The 18,348-nt window shown below is 37.1% G+C and overlaps 1 protein-coding gene across 1 annotated transcript in view; it reads right to left on the minus strand.

Moving 5' to 3' along the window:
• Positions 1-18,348, minus strand: part of LOC127961601 (ras GTPase-activating-like protein IQGAP1) — a 42,154-nt gene that overhangs the window by 1,009 nt on the left and 22,797 nt on the right. Inside the window, exons 9-36 of the mRNA XM_052560789.1 lie at positions 17,274-17,361; positions 17,017-17,180; positions 15,915-15,999; positions 15,576-15,739; positions 13,914-14,074; positions 13,370-13,494; positions 13,115-13,278; positions 9,030-9,120; positions 8,714-8,881; positions 8,411-8,553; positions 8,074-8,244; positions 7,857-7,940; positions 7,580-7,651; positions 7,411-7,480; positions 6,080-6,444; positions 5,834-5,997; positions 4,860-5,084; positions 4,540-4,680; positions 3,835-3,919; positions 3,023-3,255; positions 2,793-2,925; positions 2,472-2,574; positions 2,253-2,388; positions 1,393-1,480; positions 1,094-1,303; positions 833-999; positions 584-706; positions 384-492 (exon numbers count right to left, since the gene is read on the minus strand). Of these exons, the coding sequence (XP_052416749.1) occupies positions 384-492; positions 584-706; positions 833-999; positions 1,094-1,303; positions 1,393-1,480; positions 2,253-2,388; positions 2,472-2,574; positions 2,793-2,925; positions 3,023-3,255; positions 3,835-3,919; positions 4,540-4,680; positions 4,860-5,084; positions 5,834-5,997; positions 6,080-6,444; positions 7,411-7,480; positions 7,580-7,651; positions 7,857-7,940; positions 8,074-8,244; positions 8,411-8,553; positions 8,714-8,881; positions 9,030-9,120; positions 13,115-13,278; positions 13,370-13,494; positions 13,914-14,074; positions 15,576-15,739; positions 15,915-15,999; positions 17,017-17,180; positions 17,274-17,361 (4,032 nt within the window). The remainder of the gene's footprint in view (positions 1-383; positions 493-583; positions 707-832; positions 1,000-1,093; positions 1,304-1,392; positions 1,481-2,252; positions 2,389-2,471; positions 2,575-2,792; positions 2,926-3,022; positions 3,256-3,834; positions 3,920-4,539; positions 4,681-4,859; positions 5,085-5,833; positions 5,998-6,079; positions 6,445-7,410; positions 7,481-7,579; positions 7,652-7,856; positions 7,941-8,073; positions 8,245-8,410; positions 8,554-8,713; positions 8,882-9,029; positions 9,121-13,114; positions 13,279-13,369; positions 13,495-13,913; positions 14,075-15,575; positions 15,740-15,914; positions 16,000-17,016; positions 17,181-17,273; positions 17,362-18,348) is intronic.

Genomic DNA, 18,348 nt, shown 5'->3' on the forward strand with positions numbered 1-18,348 from the left:
GTAACACTTAGTATATATAAAATATATAGTAACTCAGTTTAGGGACTGATTATCACTATTAACTACTTGCTTATTAGCATGCCTATTTATGTTTATTAGTACTTATAAAGCACATATTCTGAATGACCATATTCTACATCCCTAATCCTAACCCATTCCTAAACTTAACAAATATCTTACTAACTATTATTAAGCAACAAATTAAGAGTTTATTGAGGCAAAAGTCATAGTTATGACATGGTCTGTTAATATTGAGAATTGGACCTTAAAATAAAGTGCATATAAAAATTACATATAAAGTTCTTAAAAGAAAAAAAAAAAATCAAACATTCCTTCTGAATTACATGAGATAGAGACAAAAAATATCAAGAGAGAACTATCACCTGGTATTCTAACATTAATGTCTCCAAATGGACTCCCATAAGTTTAGCTTTCACGTCAAACACGCCAACAGCCTCAGATGGCGAGATCTCGAAAATCACATTCTTATACCTGTAAAAATAGGAAACAAGCACATTGTTACAGGAAATGCATAAACATAAACATATAGTACTGTAAGGCATGGCCAGAAGTTGAAACTCACTGATTTGGCTGCAGATCCTCGATTTCAATGAGCACTCCCTTCTCATGCAGACGGGCTGCTGTGTACTTCTGTGACACCTGCTTACTCTTCTTTGCCTTGTTGTCTCCAGGTTTCTTAGAAACTCTGTGTGTGTGTGAAAAAATGGTTATTTCCATGACCGTAAGCTAAGAGCTCAACAGCAATTATTCAAACAAAGATAACGACATGAACTGAACTGGACAGTAAATACTCCAAACGCTTGCCACTCACTTGCCCTTGCTGGCTAAATTGTCCATGCAGGTCTTGATGTATTGATTGTAGTAGTCAATCTGCACATTGTAGAAATTGGTTTTGGAGTTGAGGCCAGAATTAGTCTGCTGAAGCTTCACCAATTCTGCCTTTCGCCGCTGACGGTATCGCCTCTGGTTCCGGATGTCCTACAAATATTATCAACAAATAAATCAAGATGCATTATGGTGAATTCGAAATTCATATACATTCTGAAAATCCCAAAGGACATAGGAATGGTACCTTGGAGATGTCATTGATAAGATCCTGGTATTTCTTCTCTGGGTGGACTTTGCCCAACTCTCCTAGTCTTTGCAAGTTGCTCTTGATTTTGTCCTTCTTGCCTTGTAAGGTAAGGCTGTCATCTACAACTGGTTTGGCTTGCTTCATCTTCTCCGGGGTCTTAGCATCACGAATAGCTCTTCGCTGCATGGCACGCTGGTACTCTGTTTCCTATTCCAAAAATAAATGCAGATTTGAATACAAACAACTCTGATTTGATGATGAAGTTTTTCAATAGTACATTTTTGCATTTAAAGTACCTGCTCTGGTGAAGCTACAGTCTCTAGAATCTCAGTGAGCGTCTCTCCTGGCTGAAACCTGATCACATCCACTATGAGCCTCTTGGTGCTAAAAAACAAAGATGAATGGTTAAAGATGCATGTTAAGTACTTAGCAAAAAAATGCATTAGCAAAGAAAAATATTAGTTCAAGAATCTAGTGACCTGAAAAGGCAACATCTCCATGCATTTCACAATGGCATTTTACACAGCAGATTTAAATTACGATTGATTGCCTAGCTAACACTCACTCCGATAATCAACAAATACCAAACAACATACTGGTAGTCATTCATTTCCAGTGAAGAGTAGTACTGAAGCTGCATGAAGTCCCAACAATGTGTATGTGGAAATTTTAGATCCGATTTAAGGCTTTGTACGCACTGAAATATTTGAACTTTCGTGGCAAGACCAGATGTGACAGCCCGACCTGATTTGATTTATAAGATCCAAGCCAAGCAAAATGAGAATTACCAATCATTTTTTACCAAAATGTTATTCTTTTAACAGTTTCTTTAAAATGGGCAGTTATGAATATTGATGTACAAAATAATTAATTAATTAATTAGACACAGATAACCTGCTGTTTTCTAGACATACTAGTGGTTATTTGTTTTATGTGGTTATATTCATGCATTCATAAATCACTCATTTTTACAACCACTGAAAACACAGTCCAACTGCCAGTGAATTGTGAAAACCATATGCAAATGTTGGAAATAGCGGAAAGGTTTTTGCATTAGTGGATTATCTTCTCTGGGAAGGAAGCATGCTGCCTTAGAAATTGAACCACCATCACTCGGTTTTGTAACAGAAGAATTTGAGTAAGGCACTGTCCTTACTTGAGGAGTAGAGTCTTGGCATCCATTTCAACATTGGCCTCATCAGGAACATCAAATTTATTGGTGAGGGTGAGAGAGACTTCTGTTTTACCCATCATTTCCTTATTAGGATCATCAGCGGGGAGTGGGCTCTCACCTGCGAGGGAACAACAGTCGATCACTCGTGACTCAGCAGAAACTCAGCGTCCTGAGACATTAAAGCATAGCTCAGAGGCTCACCTATTAGAGACTCAATGGTGGGCACCTCTCCCAGGTCATCTAGCAGCTCATGGATAGGATCATTGTGATCTGGAGCGATGGCATCCTGGTGATCTAGCAAGAGCTAAAGAAGATACCACAATACATGAGGTTCAGCTACACTGGATGTTATCTCTACCAAAAAAGGGGTGGTCACAAAGGTGAAATTCCACCTAAACTTCGTCTGTATAAAAGGTCCACTATCTAAAATATCTGTGAGGAAGTTTTTACCCCCAGTCAAAATCACAATTAACTGAATTTAATTTTTTTTACAGAGCAACAGTAAATGTCTCTGATGGTTACCGTGTGAGTGTTGATGATCTCCCCAATGGAAATGTAGATCACAGGCTTTGTCAAGGTGACCAGGTCAGAGTATTGATCCACATTGAACTTGTCTTCCAAGGATGGGACGTCACAAGCGGACAAAAAGAAACGTCTGGGAGATAGAAAAGTCCTTGCATTAGTATGGAAATAAAGAAACTGCTTGAAATAATAAAACAAAACAAACAGAAACCCTTTGATGTCACTTGTACCTAAATTTCTGGTAGGAGCTCGAGAGATATTCATTGATGGGGTTCAGGTGAGCGTTGTCTCCCAGGAACATCTTGTTGGAGGCTGCGTGCTGCAGCATTTTGGCGATTGATCCCAGGTTTCGCCTCTGTTCGGTGGTCAGCTGTCCTCCAGCCGAGAGATCAATGATGTCAAAGGCATCAGGAGCCACAATGGCAGGGTTCATGTAGCGGTAGTACAGCAGATTGCCCACAATCTTAAAAGATAACAAGGATGAGTATGTCCTCCTTTTTGTAAGCGAACACAACATCTGTGCAATTTTCTTTGTGCAATTAAAGATCCTCTGCTTTTACAAAGGGGGTAAACTAAATTACTGACAGAAAGAGAAGCAGCAAGGCAAGAATAAGAAAGAAGTGGCTCACCTAGTTTGGGTGCTCATCAAAAACCTCTTGAAAAGGGTATAAGCAAGGGCCAATAGGAGTGCTGGAGCCAGGCCATAGAGAACGAGAGAAACAGAGCAGGTGTGGGACAGATAGAGAGAAATCGAGAAAGAGGAACGTCTTACCAGAAGAGGAAATTGAAACCAGATTTATTATTCAAAGTAAGAAGACTGGAGTTTCACAACAGAAGTGAAGCACAAGAGCAAAGACGTGCTCAGGATTCAGCACAATGTTCCACAGTGGGACAGAACTGATATGGAGAAGCAGCGGGTGCCCGTTTAGCAAAGAGGAAATCAGAGATATCTGAATAAAGACCATCTTGTTTTGGGGACTGAAGCGTACAATTACAACAGCCAAACGCTGCACAGGAATAACGTTGCTGTGATGTAACAAACCTTCAAAAGCTCATCCTCTGTGGCATCAGGGAACCTTTCGTTAAGTGTGTCCTTCAGTGTCTTGGCAATGAACCGCATTCCATATCTACAGAGAAAATGAGTCACACACACAGAGACTTACACAAGTTTGAACGTGAAGTATTGCGAACATCAATAAGTCTACAACCATTCAGAAATATTTCATTCATAATGTGATCCATAAAGGGCTCAAACACAATAACATGGTAATAGTTCTTGGATTATTTCAAGTCAAACGTGAATAAATGTTATTATGAGTTAGCATTTAGTAAATTCATAATTGGTAATCGTGCTCAGGTGGATTCAGTGAATTATTTATTTGAATGATAGCTCATGAGCCTATTAAAGAATTGATTCATAAAAGAGTCAATCATTGTATGTTATTTTTAGTCCAATTTGTGAAGAAAAGGTAATATAAAAGTCATTTTAGGTTTAGCTTTAGTAAAATGAAAGCAGCAGCACAGCGCCATTCTTTAACAGTGTTGTAATACTGACTTGTACACAAACATGAACAAAGAAACGGCTCATGTAACAGACATGTATTTGAATATTCAAATCTAGGCTTGCTAAAAGTCATTTTCATATATTCAAGAACAATTTATGGTAGGTGCAGCTAAAAATAGATGTTAGGCATGGAATTTCTTGATCGCTGAGAGAAATTCAGGTGGCGGGATTCAATCAACTCACGGGATTTTATCCACAGAAACAATTATGGCTGAGAGGAATTTGTCTGTGACCGTCCTCATGTTCTTAATGGAGGCTTCCAGCCGGGTTCGAACCTCCTCGTGACTCATTGCCTGCTCTGGAGTCACATCATAGGGCAATTTACTGCAAAACAAGATTACACGTCATAGTTAAATCATTTAATACATTAAATGAATTAACCATGTTCATTTGACACATCAATAAAAGTCTGAAAACAAGCAGCTTTGTCATAATTACAAAAGAAATGACTGAAAATATCTTTGCATAAATGGAGGGGAGAATATTGTGCTGGACAAACACACCTGGCCTCTCCAGTTTGACTCTCCATCTGGTTCACCCAGCTCTTGTATATGTCAACTGGGTCAGTTTTAATGTTGAGTGCCTTGTCATCCATGATTTCCTTCACGACTGGAGCCAGGATCTGCCGGAGTGCGTTCTGACCTCGGGCTCCTCTGTTAAAGCTCACCACCATCTTAATGACTGTTGGGTTTCCTGTCACGATCTCCTGGATGTGGTCCACTTTTGATCTGCATTTACAAGACAGATATCACTGGGAGATCGTAAAAGATGCAAATGTGTCTTGATAAATATTTAAAAGAGTACAGTGCCTTGCGAAAGTATTGCTTGTTTTATTTTTTATATTTTTTCTCATTGTTTGTTATGTTGCAGCCTTATTTTAAACTACTTTAAATATTTTTTCCCCCCCACATCAATACACTTCATACACCATAATGGCAAAGCAAAAACAGAAGAGTCCTGGTTGTTCCAAATATCTTCAATTATGGATAATAGATGCTACATGGTTCTGTGAACCTTCAATGCAGCAGATATTTTCCTGAACACTTCCCCAGATGTGTGGTTTAATTCAATCCTGTCTCTGAGCTCTACAGTTAAGTAACCTCAGGGCTTGGTCTTTGCTCTAATACACATTATCAGCTGTTCCACCTTTTACTAAGACGTGTGTCTTTCCAAATTATACCCATTCAATTGAATTTGCCACAGGTTAACTTCACTCAACATGTGGTAACATTTACAAGCACATGGTTTCAACTGTCCCAGATAAGGGTATGAATACTTATGCAATGGAATAATTTTTTATCTTTAATAATTTGCAAAGACCTGTTATTTGCTTTGTAGATTGATGTGGGGAAAAAAGTAGTTTTTAAAGCAGTTTAACATAAGGCTGCAACATAACAAAACGTGAAAAAAAACTAAGGGGTTTGTATACTTTCGCAAGGCACTGTATATAAAACATGGAATATAATGCAGTTCCTACTTGATTTCCTCCTGCAGGGCCGTCTTGAAGAGATTGAGCAAGAGGTATTCCTCACGCTGATTGGAAGCGTAGTTGTACAATGTGAAAATGACAGAATCCATGAACTTGGTGGACTTGTTCTGTGGCATCTGAAAGATCAGCTTGGCCAGATAGGTTGGATTTGTCTGAGGAAAACAGAGGAAAATCAACAGAACCGCAGTAACTTGATTTTTAAACAATTCTTGGATTAGAGTTGATGAGGTTTACCTGTAGCAGGTAAAAGAGGAACTGATATGCCTCTAGCTTATCCCTCTTCTCTTTACTAAGAGCCTTCAGTCCTCCTTTCTGCTTGTTCATCATCATGAGGTTGGACAGCTCGCCCTTGTTCTTCTTGGTGAGCTTCTTGCTGTGAGAGACCACCTCCTGAAGGGTGATCTTGTTTTTCACCAGCAGGCCGATCTTGATGTCCATCAGATTAAGGTCGTTCTCCAGCTGCTGGTTGGAGCGGATGTTGGTGATCACCTCTTCTCTTAGCCGCATCAGTTCCAGCTCTTCCTGGAAGTCCTGGTCGCTGTGATCCAGCAGGTGGACAAACTTGCGAACCACTGCCATCGGAGGATCATCTGCGTTGACTGTTAAAGACAGGATTATTTTAAAATTACTCTCTTCAAAAAGTATTTAATTACTTATTACTAATTACTTTAGAAATCCTACATCAACCTCGATAAGTAAATGATATAAGGATAGACATGAAACTGTTCTTTTAATTCTTTCAAATTAATAATAGATAACTATATAAATTATTCTGGTCACACTTTATATTAGAGTCCAATTCTCACTATTAACTAACTATTGACTATGACTTTTGCCTTAATATACTCCTAATTACTGCTTATTAGTACTTAGTAAAGTAGTTGTTAATTTTAAGAATTGTGTAAGATTTAGAATAAGGTCTTGCAGAACAAGACATTAATACATCGCATAAAACAATGTTTATTTTTTTTAAGAATTTAAGCGAGAAGGTTAAATAAAAAGCATGAATTTTAAGGTTAGATTTTGATGTTAAATCCACTATTGCATTGTTAGAAATATTCTACAGTCTATACAAAGTATTAAGTTCAATTACATAAGAAGAAACTAATTAAATCACAGATAAATAAGAGTAATCCATTACTTTACTTCAAGGCAGAAGTAATTAAATTACAGTAACTAATTACTTAACTAACACACCCAACACTGGGTATATACAGTAGGTCACCCAAAAACAATTCTGTCATCCTTTACTCCTCCGCATGTCATTTCCAAACCTGAATAACTTTCTTTATTGTGTAGAAAAGATATTCTGAAGAATGTTGGTAACCAAATGGTTAACTTTCATCGTATGACATGAAAGTGACCAGCAAGTGCAAAAATAAATAATTTTTGGATGTGACATAAAAAAGCATTAATGAAACGTAAACTTCAAGTTTCAACAATAATCAGAAACAACAATGAAATGGCTTCAAAAGACAAAGCAAGTTATGTGTATGGATATTTGAGGCGTGTTCTCAGTGAGAGGATGTGAAACAGAATTTGACAGAAGTACATGAGGTGCTTACTGAGTGTTTTGTAGTCATCTCTTGCTTTGTTGGCTCGAATGAAAGCCTGAATTTTCACCACATCATTTATCTGCGATGAGAAAAAGAATGGAGGACATTAAAGACTGACCACTGTGCAGTCAGAAATCAGAAAAACATACAAGTCCTTGGGTTTTGGCTAAAAACTCACATGGTCTTTGAAGTACTGCAGACGATCTCTGTATTTTTTGCGAGCTTGATGCATCCTGACCATTGACTGAATCTACAGAAAAAACATCATGTTTATACAAATACAGATTTTACATTACATTACGATTTTTCTTCATTGAAAAAAAAGGGGCAAAACCCAATTAATAGGAGGTGTCCAGCCATTTTCTGCCATGTACTCGATTACCCAGTCCTGACATTTTATCATGCAAAAAGTGTGACTCTTTTATTCCATCAGTATTTGTCATGCTGCTTCTCACCTTGACAGCATCATCAGTGTGATCCTTCAGGAACTGCTTCCTGTCATTGTAGTTCTTTCTTTCCTTATAGCCTCTCCAGTGGGCCTAGAATTCAAACAGAACCAGAAGGTCACGATTGGTTTGGCCCCAGACCCACTGATGTTATTCTTGTCATCATTTACATGAATGCCTTCCGGTCTAGTTTAGGACTAAGTGAAGAAAGCAAGAGGAGAAAGACCTGTATGCATGTGACAGACGGCTCCTGAGACTTCAAGAACCCAAGACGCTCTTTCATTCCACGTCGCACCAGAAAGCCACGGCACCGGGCCTGCAGCTTGGCGATCAGACTCTCATTGGCCAACCATAGTTGTTCTCGGTTATATGCTGTGGTTACTCCTGACACAACAGACTACAAATACACAGTAAGTTAATCAGGAAGAATTTTTTTTTTTTTTAAACCACAACAAAACTGTAAAATTACAGTTGTTATATTAATAGATATATTATATCATAACATGTTGTAATATATTTTATTTATTTAATGCATTGTAAAAATAAATACTGAATGAAGATACCTGTATTTCCTCCTTGTTGAGCTGAGTGTTGTTTGGAGTAAAGTCTGCAGGCTCCTCCCAGGTGCCTTGTCCGGTCTTGAGGTTATAGTAGTAGTTGTGTCCTCCCTTCACCCAGTGTTTCATCCATTCACTGCCATTATCCCCTACCAAAAACCTCTATTACTCTCTCCGTCACAAAGTGTAAATGATATGACATGTTGTAATATCACCAAATAGTTAAAAAAAACTTGAGTAGAAAAAAGAAATTGCACTTAGATTGTTTTGTACCAAATATCAAAGAATCAACCCAAGAGCCCATCTTACCTTCCTTTTTCTTGTCTTCTTTAATTCGAAACAGGTCGTCCTGGTAGGTCTGAGCACATTCAGAAGTGACTCCGTACAGACCAGCAGCAGGTGAACGCAGAGCTGTCAGCGTCTGAGACGAGTCCTTGTTATCCACCGCCTCATTAATGGACTGGATCGCCTGGGAGACTGAAGATGGGAAATGGAAAAATCATTCTTTAGATTCCAAAAAAAAAAAAAAAGGAATCATCCTTTTATACAAGAATCATATTTATATTCAAACCGAGACCGAGTCAGGCTAAACAAATAAATACACAAAGACAAATATGATTTTTACATTGCAGAGCATCCTCTGAGTCCTTGTTGGCTCTTAAGATCGCATCCTGGATCTCATCTAACCAAAGCACTGCAGAAGGATCTCCACATTCCTGTAAAGACAAGAAAAAAAGAAACAAGAAGTAAATTACCAATGAGTAACCATTTCAAAGAATTAAATCAAATATTACTTACACAATTCATCTCCATTTTTTCAGGACTTTTGCAGGAATTTTGATGCCCACATAAGCATTTGAATGATTCATAAGATATATCTAGCTAAATGTAACTTAACTACATTTACATGAACTACATTTCACACTTTTGAAATTGCAGATTTTTAAGGACCATGGTAACAATGTTTAGAATTCTGTGCCACCAAACAGAACAGCAAAAAAATAACCATGTTTCCAAAAAGTAAAAAAAAGATGATCAAGCAATTCCAACTATATTTGTTTGTATTTACATAGGACATAGGACTGACACTCATGTGGACACTAGGTGTCAGTCAAACCCTCTGTAGTGAGATTACAATTGTTGACAGTTAAAACATTTTTAATAGAATTAGTGACAGTTAATTAAATTAACCCCAAAACTTCTTTAACTCACCCTCATGTTCCAAACCTGTATGACTTTCTTTCTCAGGATCACAAAAAAAGCAGTTTTACATCTATACAATGAAAGTCAGTGGGGTCCAGTGTTTTTTTGCACCTCAATGACATTCACTGTATGGACACTGTATGGATGTTTTTAAACATCTGTTGTTTCCCACAGAGGAATGTTTATTGTGATTTAAGTCAAAAATGTGGGTGAGTAAATAATGACATTTTGGAGTCAACTGTCACTTTAATTCAATTAAATGTTTTGAAGGGGTCATATTTTATGGTAGGGAGATTGTTTATGTCTTTTGGACTAAAGGAATGCAACACCCATTGAGTACCATGAAAAAACTTGACAGAACCAAAAAAAATGTTTATATAACTCCAACTGGATTTAGTATGAATAAAGTCATATACACCAGGGATGCCTTAATATAAATCTTTGGGTGAACTAACCCTTTAACCAATGACTTTGGCATCTTTTGGAGGCCAAACAAAGTAATTTAGCTTTCACAACGAGAAACACAGCTTTTCCACAACATGGTGGTGACAACAGTGAGAATAAAAGTTACACCTTCTTTCTTTGCTTGAACATTTGGGCAGAGTAATGCAAATCTTCCCACATCATGACGTAGACATGTTGGGACGTGTTCGAATGAACCGTTTTAGCACGGCGTGGTTGATTCTTAACTTTTTTTATTAATATATCAATATCTCTTTGGGTTTGAGACTTTAGTCTTTGCAACTTTACAAATCTTCTTTATGCACCGAGAGCTTGTAACGCTCCAAAGAGAAAGGAAAACTTTAAATTGCATCATCTGACCCTTTTAACTGTCAACAGGTACAGTATGATGTGGAAAAACAAATGCTGTATGAACTGGAAGAGACAGTGTTTCATTATTCATCAACATAACTCTATAAACACTCACTTACAGGAAAATAGTAGTTGCCTTCTTGAAGTGCTTCAGAGAGCCATTCATTTTGGGCAAACACATGCTTACTAAGAACTCATTACAACCACCAGCAGGTGGTGCAGTTGCTCTATCATGATAGTCCCTGACCGCATGCTGAGCTCAGTTTCCGGAGCACAATTTGCAGCTCTCTGATTTGCTGCGTGCATCTGCCCGCCTTTCTTGCAAACGTACAGCAGCAAACCTGAGGGTGTGGCAAATTGTGCAACAGAAGAAAACGTTGTTCCTTCAGGGTTGATCAGGCTCCGCTTCACTGAGTTGCATTTTATCGTCTGTATTAAATGAATGCTTGCTTTATTATAGCGCAAACAGGACTTAATGTGTCCCAGTGGGGTGGAGCAGAAGTGATCAGGATCTAAAGATGTGAATAAAGTTTGCCAACTGTAACTAAGGAAGTGAAAAAGGGTGTGGTGTAATATCCAAGATTACATTACCAACCCTTCTGGGACTGTTTACAACACTGGATGATAAAAGAAGAACTACTTCTCTCTATTCCTGCTAAACTTTGCTAAAAATCATTGTGGAACACGTACGTAGGGAATGTAACACAGGATGTTATGTGAATAGTGATGTACTTCTAAAAAGCATACAAATTAATAATGTAATAAAAACATGTATGTTAGTGTGTGCACGCATAGAATTTCACACCATTGTACATAAACTTCCCAACGAATTCTGGAATTCTGCACAAATTCTGAGTATGGGTCACCAGACTTGACTGTATGTAATGTTACAAAAGTATATCAAATCAACTGCTCATTAATATTACACAATTCGTGATTTTTATCTTTTCATATTTTACTCATTACAAGAATGTCACTTTTTTTGTTTGTTGATAAATTGTGATAACTGAAGTCAAAAAGAAATTTCTTGTTACTGACTTGTCACACATCACTCCATCTTTTGAGATTTTTGTTAAAAACATAAAATCTAACTTTCTTCCTTACCACTTCCTGTTTCAGTTAAGCGAGACCTTGTTTTAGCAGTGCTTTACACTTCACAGTGACCCAAGCTAGCGTAAGCGTTAGCATGGAGGAGTGATGTCAGCGCTAAAAACCCTTTACGGAGCCACGCCAGCTAACAGGACCAGAATTTTGCCCTTTTAAGGCAGAGAAAAAGTCATAAGCCTTGTTATTTCCGATGCTTGTGCAAATCACGGCGAAAGGAAACACTTTGTTTTTCCAGCCATGTTTTTTTTTGGGGGGTAGCATGAGTTCAGCAGTGACTTTGACAGCTATTATGAGTACAAGAGACAAAAATTGCTGTTCATGTGATCCTCTATTAAAAGAGTGGTTCGAGAAATAAATGGGAAATATCACTGATCAAACTCAGAAGAACTGTTTTCATATGGGTGAATCAAAAAGAGAGGCAGATTTTAGATGAGTTTTTTTTCCCCGTAATGCCTCTGAAAGACTATTCTGGGTACTTTTTCTCAAGCTGTCATTGTTAAAGAGTGCTCTCGGCCTCAGATGTCGTCAGTTCTGCTGTGAACCACACTGGCACACTGCTGTGGTAAACCATGGTCTTCTCTTTGTCCATTCACCTGCATCCTTGAGGTTTCAGTTTCACATCCCCAGGAAACATGTGAGGCATGGCCTAAAGCACTGACTAAACATAAAGATGAAATATGCTACAGAACCTAATTTACTTCTTCAGTGAGCCTCAGATTAGGACCAAAATGTCCTATTTTCATTTGCAAAAGTGCTGTGTATGATACACGAGGTGTGAGAGATCAAATGAATCAAATGTTATTTGCACATATTACAGTCATTTGAAGATGTAAGGGGCTTTCTAATGAAAAGAACAGGGGAGGTGGCAAATAAAAGCCAGACCAAGTATGGGGGTGAGGAATGAGACGGTATGAGCTCAGATGATGTCATCAGTCTAGAGTCAATGGAAGCTCACATGATGCATGAGAGAGTGCGACTTTCAGATAGAGCAATTAATAGAAATAAAACAGAAATTGTGACATTCTCTTTTTTACAGTAAAGCACAGCACTGTGTTCTTTCACACGTGAGCAGCTCAGTAAAAAATGTGATGTTTTCATATTTGGAAATTTTGAAATTAATTAATATTAATACTATAATATTAATATAAATAAAAAGTATATTATTGTTTATTATTCCTAATACTCTATTTTACTATTATTATTATTATTATTATTATTATTATTATTATTGTAAAAGCACAGCAAACCCGGCGCTTTTTGTAAATCACATTTTGAATCACAAATACAATTTCTATCAAAAAACAACACATTTTTTTTCATTCCACTTTTAGACCTCAGACTTCCCTTGAACTGTTAGGCAAATAAACCAAACTCATTCAATGACCGGTAAGAAAGTTTTACATATCCTCATCAGTTTTCAAACATTAAAAAAATAAAATAAATAAACTTCAGTTAGCATTTGGACAAAAGGAAACAAAAACTAGACAAAAAACGGAATCGTATATGAGAAGATGAAAGCAGTGGAAGTGGCCCAACATGCTGAATGTAGGCTGTGTTATTGTTGTGGGTCTGTAAAGGTGTACATACGTGGGCCTTCTCTCTCCGTGCCTGCTGCAGAATATCATAGTAATGCTGGGCCAAAGATGGATCTATGTCTGTTAGCTTGGCGGCTGGGTTCTGTAAAGCAGCCATTGTCTTCTGTAGGTCACCGTCATCCAGAGCCTCGTTGATCAGACCAATAGCAGCAATCCCTAAAGTTTCAAGAGGACATGTACATGGTCCATAATGCACATCGGAGTTTGATCCATTTCCAATCATATTTAGGACGATTGTGTTGCTCACTTTCATGTTCCTCTTGAATAGTACTGTTGACCTGGTCCACACAGGCCTGGATGTCATTCCAGGTGAGATAGTCCCCACCCTCTTCACGCGAAGCTGCCTTCAGACGCATCAACTCATCTATATACCTGCAGGGAAACAACAAACAGTGGCTAAAACCAGGAGATAAATCAACACTCACATTTACCACCTCCATATTTGGCCATATTTCTAAGCAAAAACAAAAAGTTATGTAGTACGAGACCTGATTTTTCAAGAATAGAGCCAGACTCGAATGAGAGTTGGGTAAAATAGTGTCCAAATAGCTATTTGGCTAATAGTTGACGATCCAATGGCTCATGCAGCCAGTGACTTTCAGCTGACAGTCATTTCAGAGGCCGAGTAAGATGTTGTTATTTAATGAAAAGATACGATTTTTTATGAATAGCATGCACTGATAAAGCATATGAGATAAGACCAGGAATGTGTCTTAAAGTAAACAGGACCAATTCTGATAGCATGTTGACTTCAACCGGTCATGTCAGTCTGAGCCGTCCCAAACTCTCACCTCTGGGCGAACTCGTCCTCTACATTGCTGAGGCCGGTGAGGGAACTGCTGAGCTGCTTCCACACTGCTGCCCTGTCCCCAACATCCAGCGCCTCGTTTATCAGCACCACCGAGGACAGCATCTCCACAGCAACCAGCAGCTCCGGGTGTGACAAAGAGCCCTGCGCAGTCAAGCAATGCATGAAAATCACTCAAACTAAACTAAACGGTACAGGTCGTCCACTTATGTAAACCGCATGTAAATTATTGCTCTGTTCTAAAACCTGGTAAGCTTCTTACAATGGCAGCACAGGTGAGCAACTTAGATATGACCTATTCTGATGTCAGCATCATATGTATCTCAGAGAAGGCAAGCCCATAATTCATTGTGACAAACTCAAGTGAAAAAAAGAAATCAGCCAAGGCGAGAGAAATCAATAATATCATGGTATCAGATTTTTACTACCAAAAAAAATTGTGAAAAAGTTATTGTGAAACCTATAAAAAGTTTGAAAGAAAGAAAGAAAGAAAGAAAAAAAAAACATCAGTCAATGCTATCAAATTCATCTTTAACTTCTGCTTTTTGGCCAATGAATCACACTCAACATACAAGTGCAGGGTCTCAGAAACAGATTTGTAAACAAAACTGAACAAAAACTTGTTGATTACCACCCCGTTTTTTTGTTTTTTTGTTTGTTTGTTTTTGTTTTTTTTGCAGGCCTTCATGTGAAAGCCCATTTCCACCACTAAATAATTTTTATTTATTTATTTTTTAAAGGTAATAGCAACTTTTTTTTTCTCGCAATAGCATGATACAACTGTCTTCTAATACTTCTGTCTTTTTTTTCTCAGAATTGAGAGATCTACAGTAAACTTAAGTTATAGTTATAAAGTCAGAAGTACAAGAAATAAAATCAGAATTGTGAATTCTGAACTCACAAATCTGAGTTTTTTTTTCTCAGAATTGTGCCTTTGTATCTTGCAATTTGGAATTTTTTCAGAATTGTAGGTTTATATCAAGATTCGGAGGAAAAAAAACAAGTAAAAATTGTGAGTTTAAATCTCACAATTCTGACTATTATTTTTGCGATTGCGGGAGAAGTTGCAATTACCTTTTTATTTTTTTATTCATTGGCCTCCATACTTTCAAGAAAACATCTACTCCAACATGACTTTGTGCACCAGAAGTAGCAACAAACTGTGTTGTTGTTCTTTTCTGTTTTTCCATTTCATGATGGGTAGCAATAATATCATCACGTATGTAGGAGTATCAACTGGTGTACATGGTACATGATTATTTACAATATTATCATTTGTGTACTATTGTGAAAAATTCGGAAATATTAATAATAGAAATAGGTTGACTGTTTCACATAGTTCAAGTTAAATTAGAACAATTTACTAAATATATGTGTGCCATGTATTTGTAAACTTGATGCTCTTATTAAAATATCATGACAGTAGCTTGGTAAGATACCGAAATCTACCGATTTGTACCGAAATCAAGAGCTGGTGCCTTCGCAGAGAACTTCAAATTGATCATTTATTAGGGGCCATTACCATTAGGGTTCTGCATTATTAAGGCAGCTCACTTTCTTCTGCGGTTAATGTCTCAATAAAGGGATGGTGAGAGCAAAATAACCAGGGTGAGCTGAAAGTGTGTGGATGTGAGTGTGTTTTAACCTCTGCGCTCTGTTGTTGCAGGCTGGCGAGTTCTCTCTGGTACAGATCTGCAGCACTAGGGTAAACCTGCGGCAGTTGGGCGTCTGGGTTCATCAGTTCATTCACTGTTTCCTCTGCTACACCTTTTCTTATGGCAGCATTAATCCTCTCCACAGCCCGCAGCACTGAAACACACACACACACATCTTATTGTTCTTTTCAAAGGATGATAGCGTAGGACAGCAAAAATGAACACATAACAGAGAAACAAAGAAAGCACTGGCGTCTTTCTTATGTACCGTACTCTGAACACAAACAACTCGCAGGTTCAAAAGAATGTTGCGATACAGAAGTACATACATTTTTGATAGTCTGCTGCTTGTGCATTGGCTGCATCTACTCCAATCTGTAACTCCTCCTTCATCAGAGGCTCTCCTGGGGTATTCTAGGCATGAGGAAGAATGGAACAAGCCGAATGTGATGAGATTATAGAATTTAGAACGAACAGCTTACATGCAATGACATGCAATGATTAGGAAAGCTGAAGCTGATACAGATAAGCAAAATGACTGCGAATATTTAGTGCCAATATTTTTTTTTACCACTTTCTTTCCATCAATCATAGAATCGTAGAAAATTCCACAAAACATTAAGCAGATATAATTATTGTCAACTAATTTTAACATTGATAATAATTACAGAAAATCAGCATATATGAATTATTTCTAAAGTATCATGTGATACTGAGGATTGGAGCAATGACTGCAGAATAAACTGCATTTCAAAATAAACTGGATATTGAAAACTGTTATTTGAAATATACATATTATGACACATATTACTGTTTTTACTGTTCTTGATCTAATTAATGTAACCTTGGTGAGCATAAGAGAGTTTAGCTTACAGAAAAAAACTTGATATATTTCTTGAAATATACATAGCTATATACAGCTACGGATCGTTCTATAGTTTCTATAAGATCACTGTAACATACAGGCAATTAATAAACAATATGAGTTTTTAGCATCACACACCCTAAAATCATTCAACAAGACATTCAATATTATCTTCAGAAGTCAAAATCCGGTTAAGTGAGAAGTCATTAATATCTACAATTTGTTTACACTATTTAATGTTTTTTTTTTTTTTTTTTTTTTTTGAGTTAAGTAACAAATAATTAATAACAAAGTACTTTTATGGCACGTCAGCTATTTCAGGATAAACTGTTTTTGCTGTTATTATGGTTACCACCATAACACACACACGTGTTTTTATAAGGGACTATTACACGTGTTGTTATAAGGGACTATTACACACACATGTTGTTATAAGGGACTCTCTAAAAAAAAAAAGAGAGACACCACACTACCCATATGCATTTCATATCTAGAATTTCCAAGGGACAATTATAAACTGTAGTACAAAAGTGTATTTTCCCCCAGTGAGTAGCAGAAGCTGTTACCTGTTCCTTCAGCTCTCGATCGGCCAGCAGCTGTTTGAGGTACCATGCCTTGTTCGGAGCCTGCACGGACTGCAGGCCTAGCGCAGGGGATCGCAGAGCGTCATACAGCTTGTCCTCATCACCACTCAACAGCGCCTGTTCTGCTGAATTCAAGGCTTTGGTCACTGAGAAACAGCACAAACACAGAGAGCTCAGATCACATCATCAACCTCAGAAGAACACAAAGAACTGGAAGTTGATATGGCTGAGGTACGTACAGTTGACTTTGTTGACGTTCCCCTGGATTTCAGCATGTGTGAGCAGCTCATCATAAGCGTCCCTTTCAGCCTCAGCATTCTCTCCAATCTACCAACCAAAAAAACATTTATACCATTAGAGACATACTAGTTTCAATTCATACACAATGAACAGATAGCCTGTTTACCAAATCTAAAACTATTTTTGTTAAATGAAAAAAGGTGGAAATAAATGAGATGAAAAACTTGATTAAGTTTTCATTAAGATAAATGAAGCTGATAAATGAAGCTGAAGTACTAAAACGGAAATTAAATTTAACTTCAATAGAAATATTCAGAGGGAAAAAATAAATAAATAAATAAATAAAAGGGATAAGCAAACTGAATAAAACTTAAATTAAGGAATATGGTCACACTTTATTTTAAGGCCCAGTTCTCACCATTAACAAACCATTGACTTTGACTTTTGCCTCAAACTCCTAATTTGATGCTTAGTAATTGTTAGTAAAATAGTTGTTAAGTTTAGGTATTGTGCAGGATTCAGGATATAATATGTGCTTTATAAATACTAATAAACAGCCAATATGTTAATAATAGACATGATAATAAGAAACTAGTTAATAGCGAGAATTCAACCCCTTTACTAAAGTGTTTCCAAAATTATACTAAAATGATAAAATAAAAGCTACTCCATAATATTAATGAATACTGTAATAATATAAAAATAATACTGAAATAACTGATTAGCAGTAGTTTTTAAACTGACTGGACTACACAAAAAGTGCTCTAACAGTTGATCCCAGTATAATCTGACAAAAGAATTTGGCCAAGCTAAAGACACCAAGAAGAACTAAACATACAAAGCATGCATAAATATTGGGTTAAAAAGTCCATTTTGCATATTTATGTAATTATTTATCAGATGGGGCTATTGTAATTGATACTTTGCAGTACTGGATAAAGTGCAAGTATGTCTAATGCATATATTTTCAGTGGTCTTGTTGCAAAGCAATGACAGGCACATACCATGATGCCTGAATTTGATCAAAGTTATTTATCCATTTCAGTGAAGTTTATCAACATGAAATTTATTTAA

Source organism: Carassius gibelio, chromosome B7 (genome assembly GCF_023724105.1).
Source record: "Carassius gibelio isolate Cgi1373 ecotype wild population from Czech Republic chromosome B7, carGib1.2-hapl.c, whole genome shotgun sequence".
Lineage (NCBI taxonomy): Eukaryota > Metazoa > Chordata > Actinopteri > Cypriniformes > Cyprinidae > Carassius > Carassius gibelio.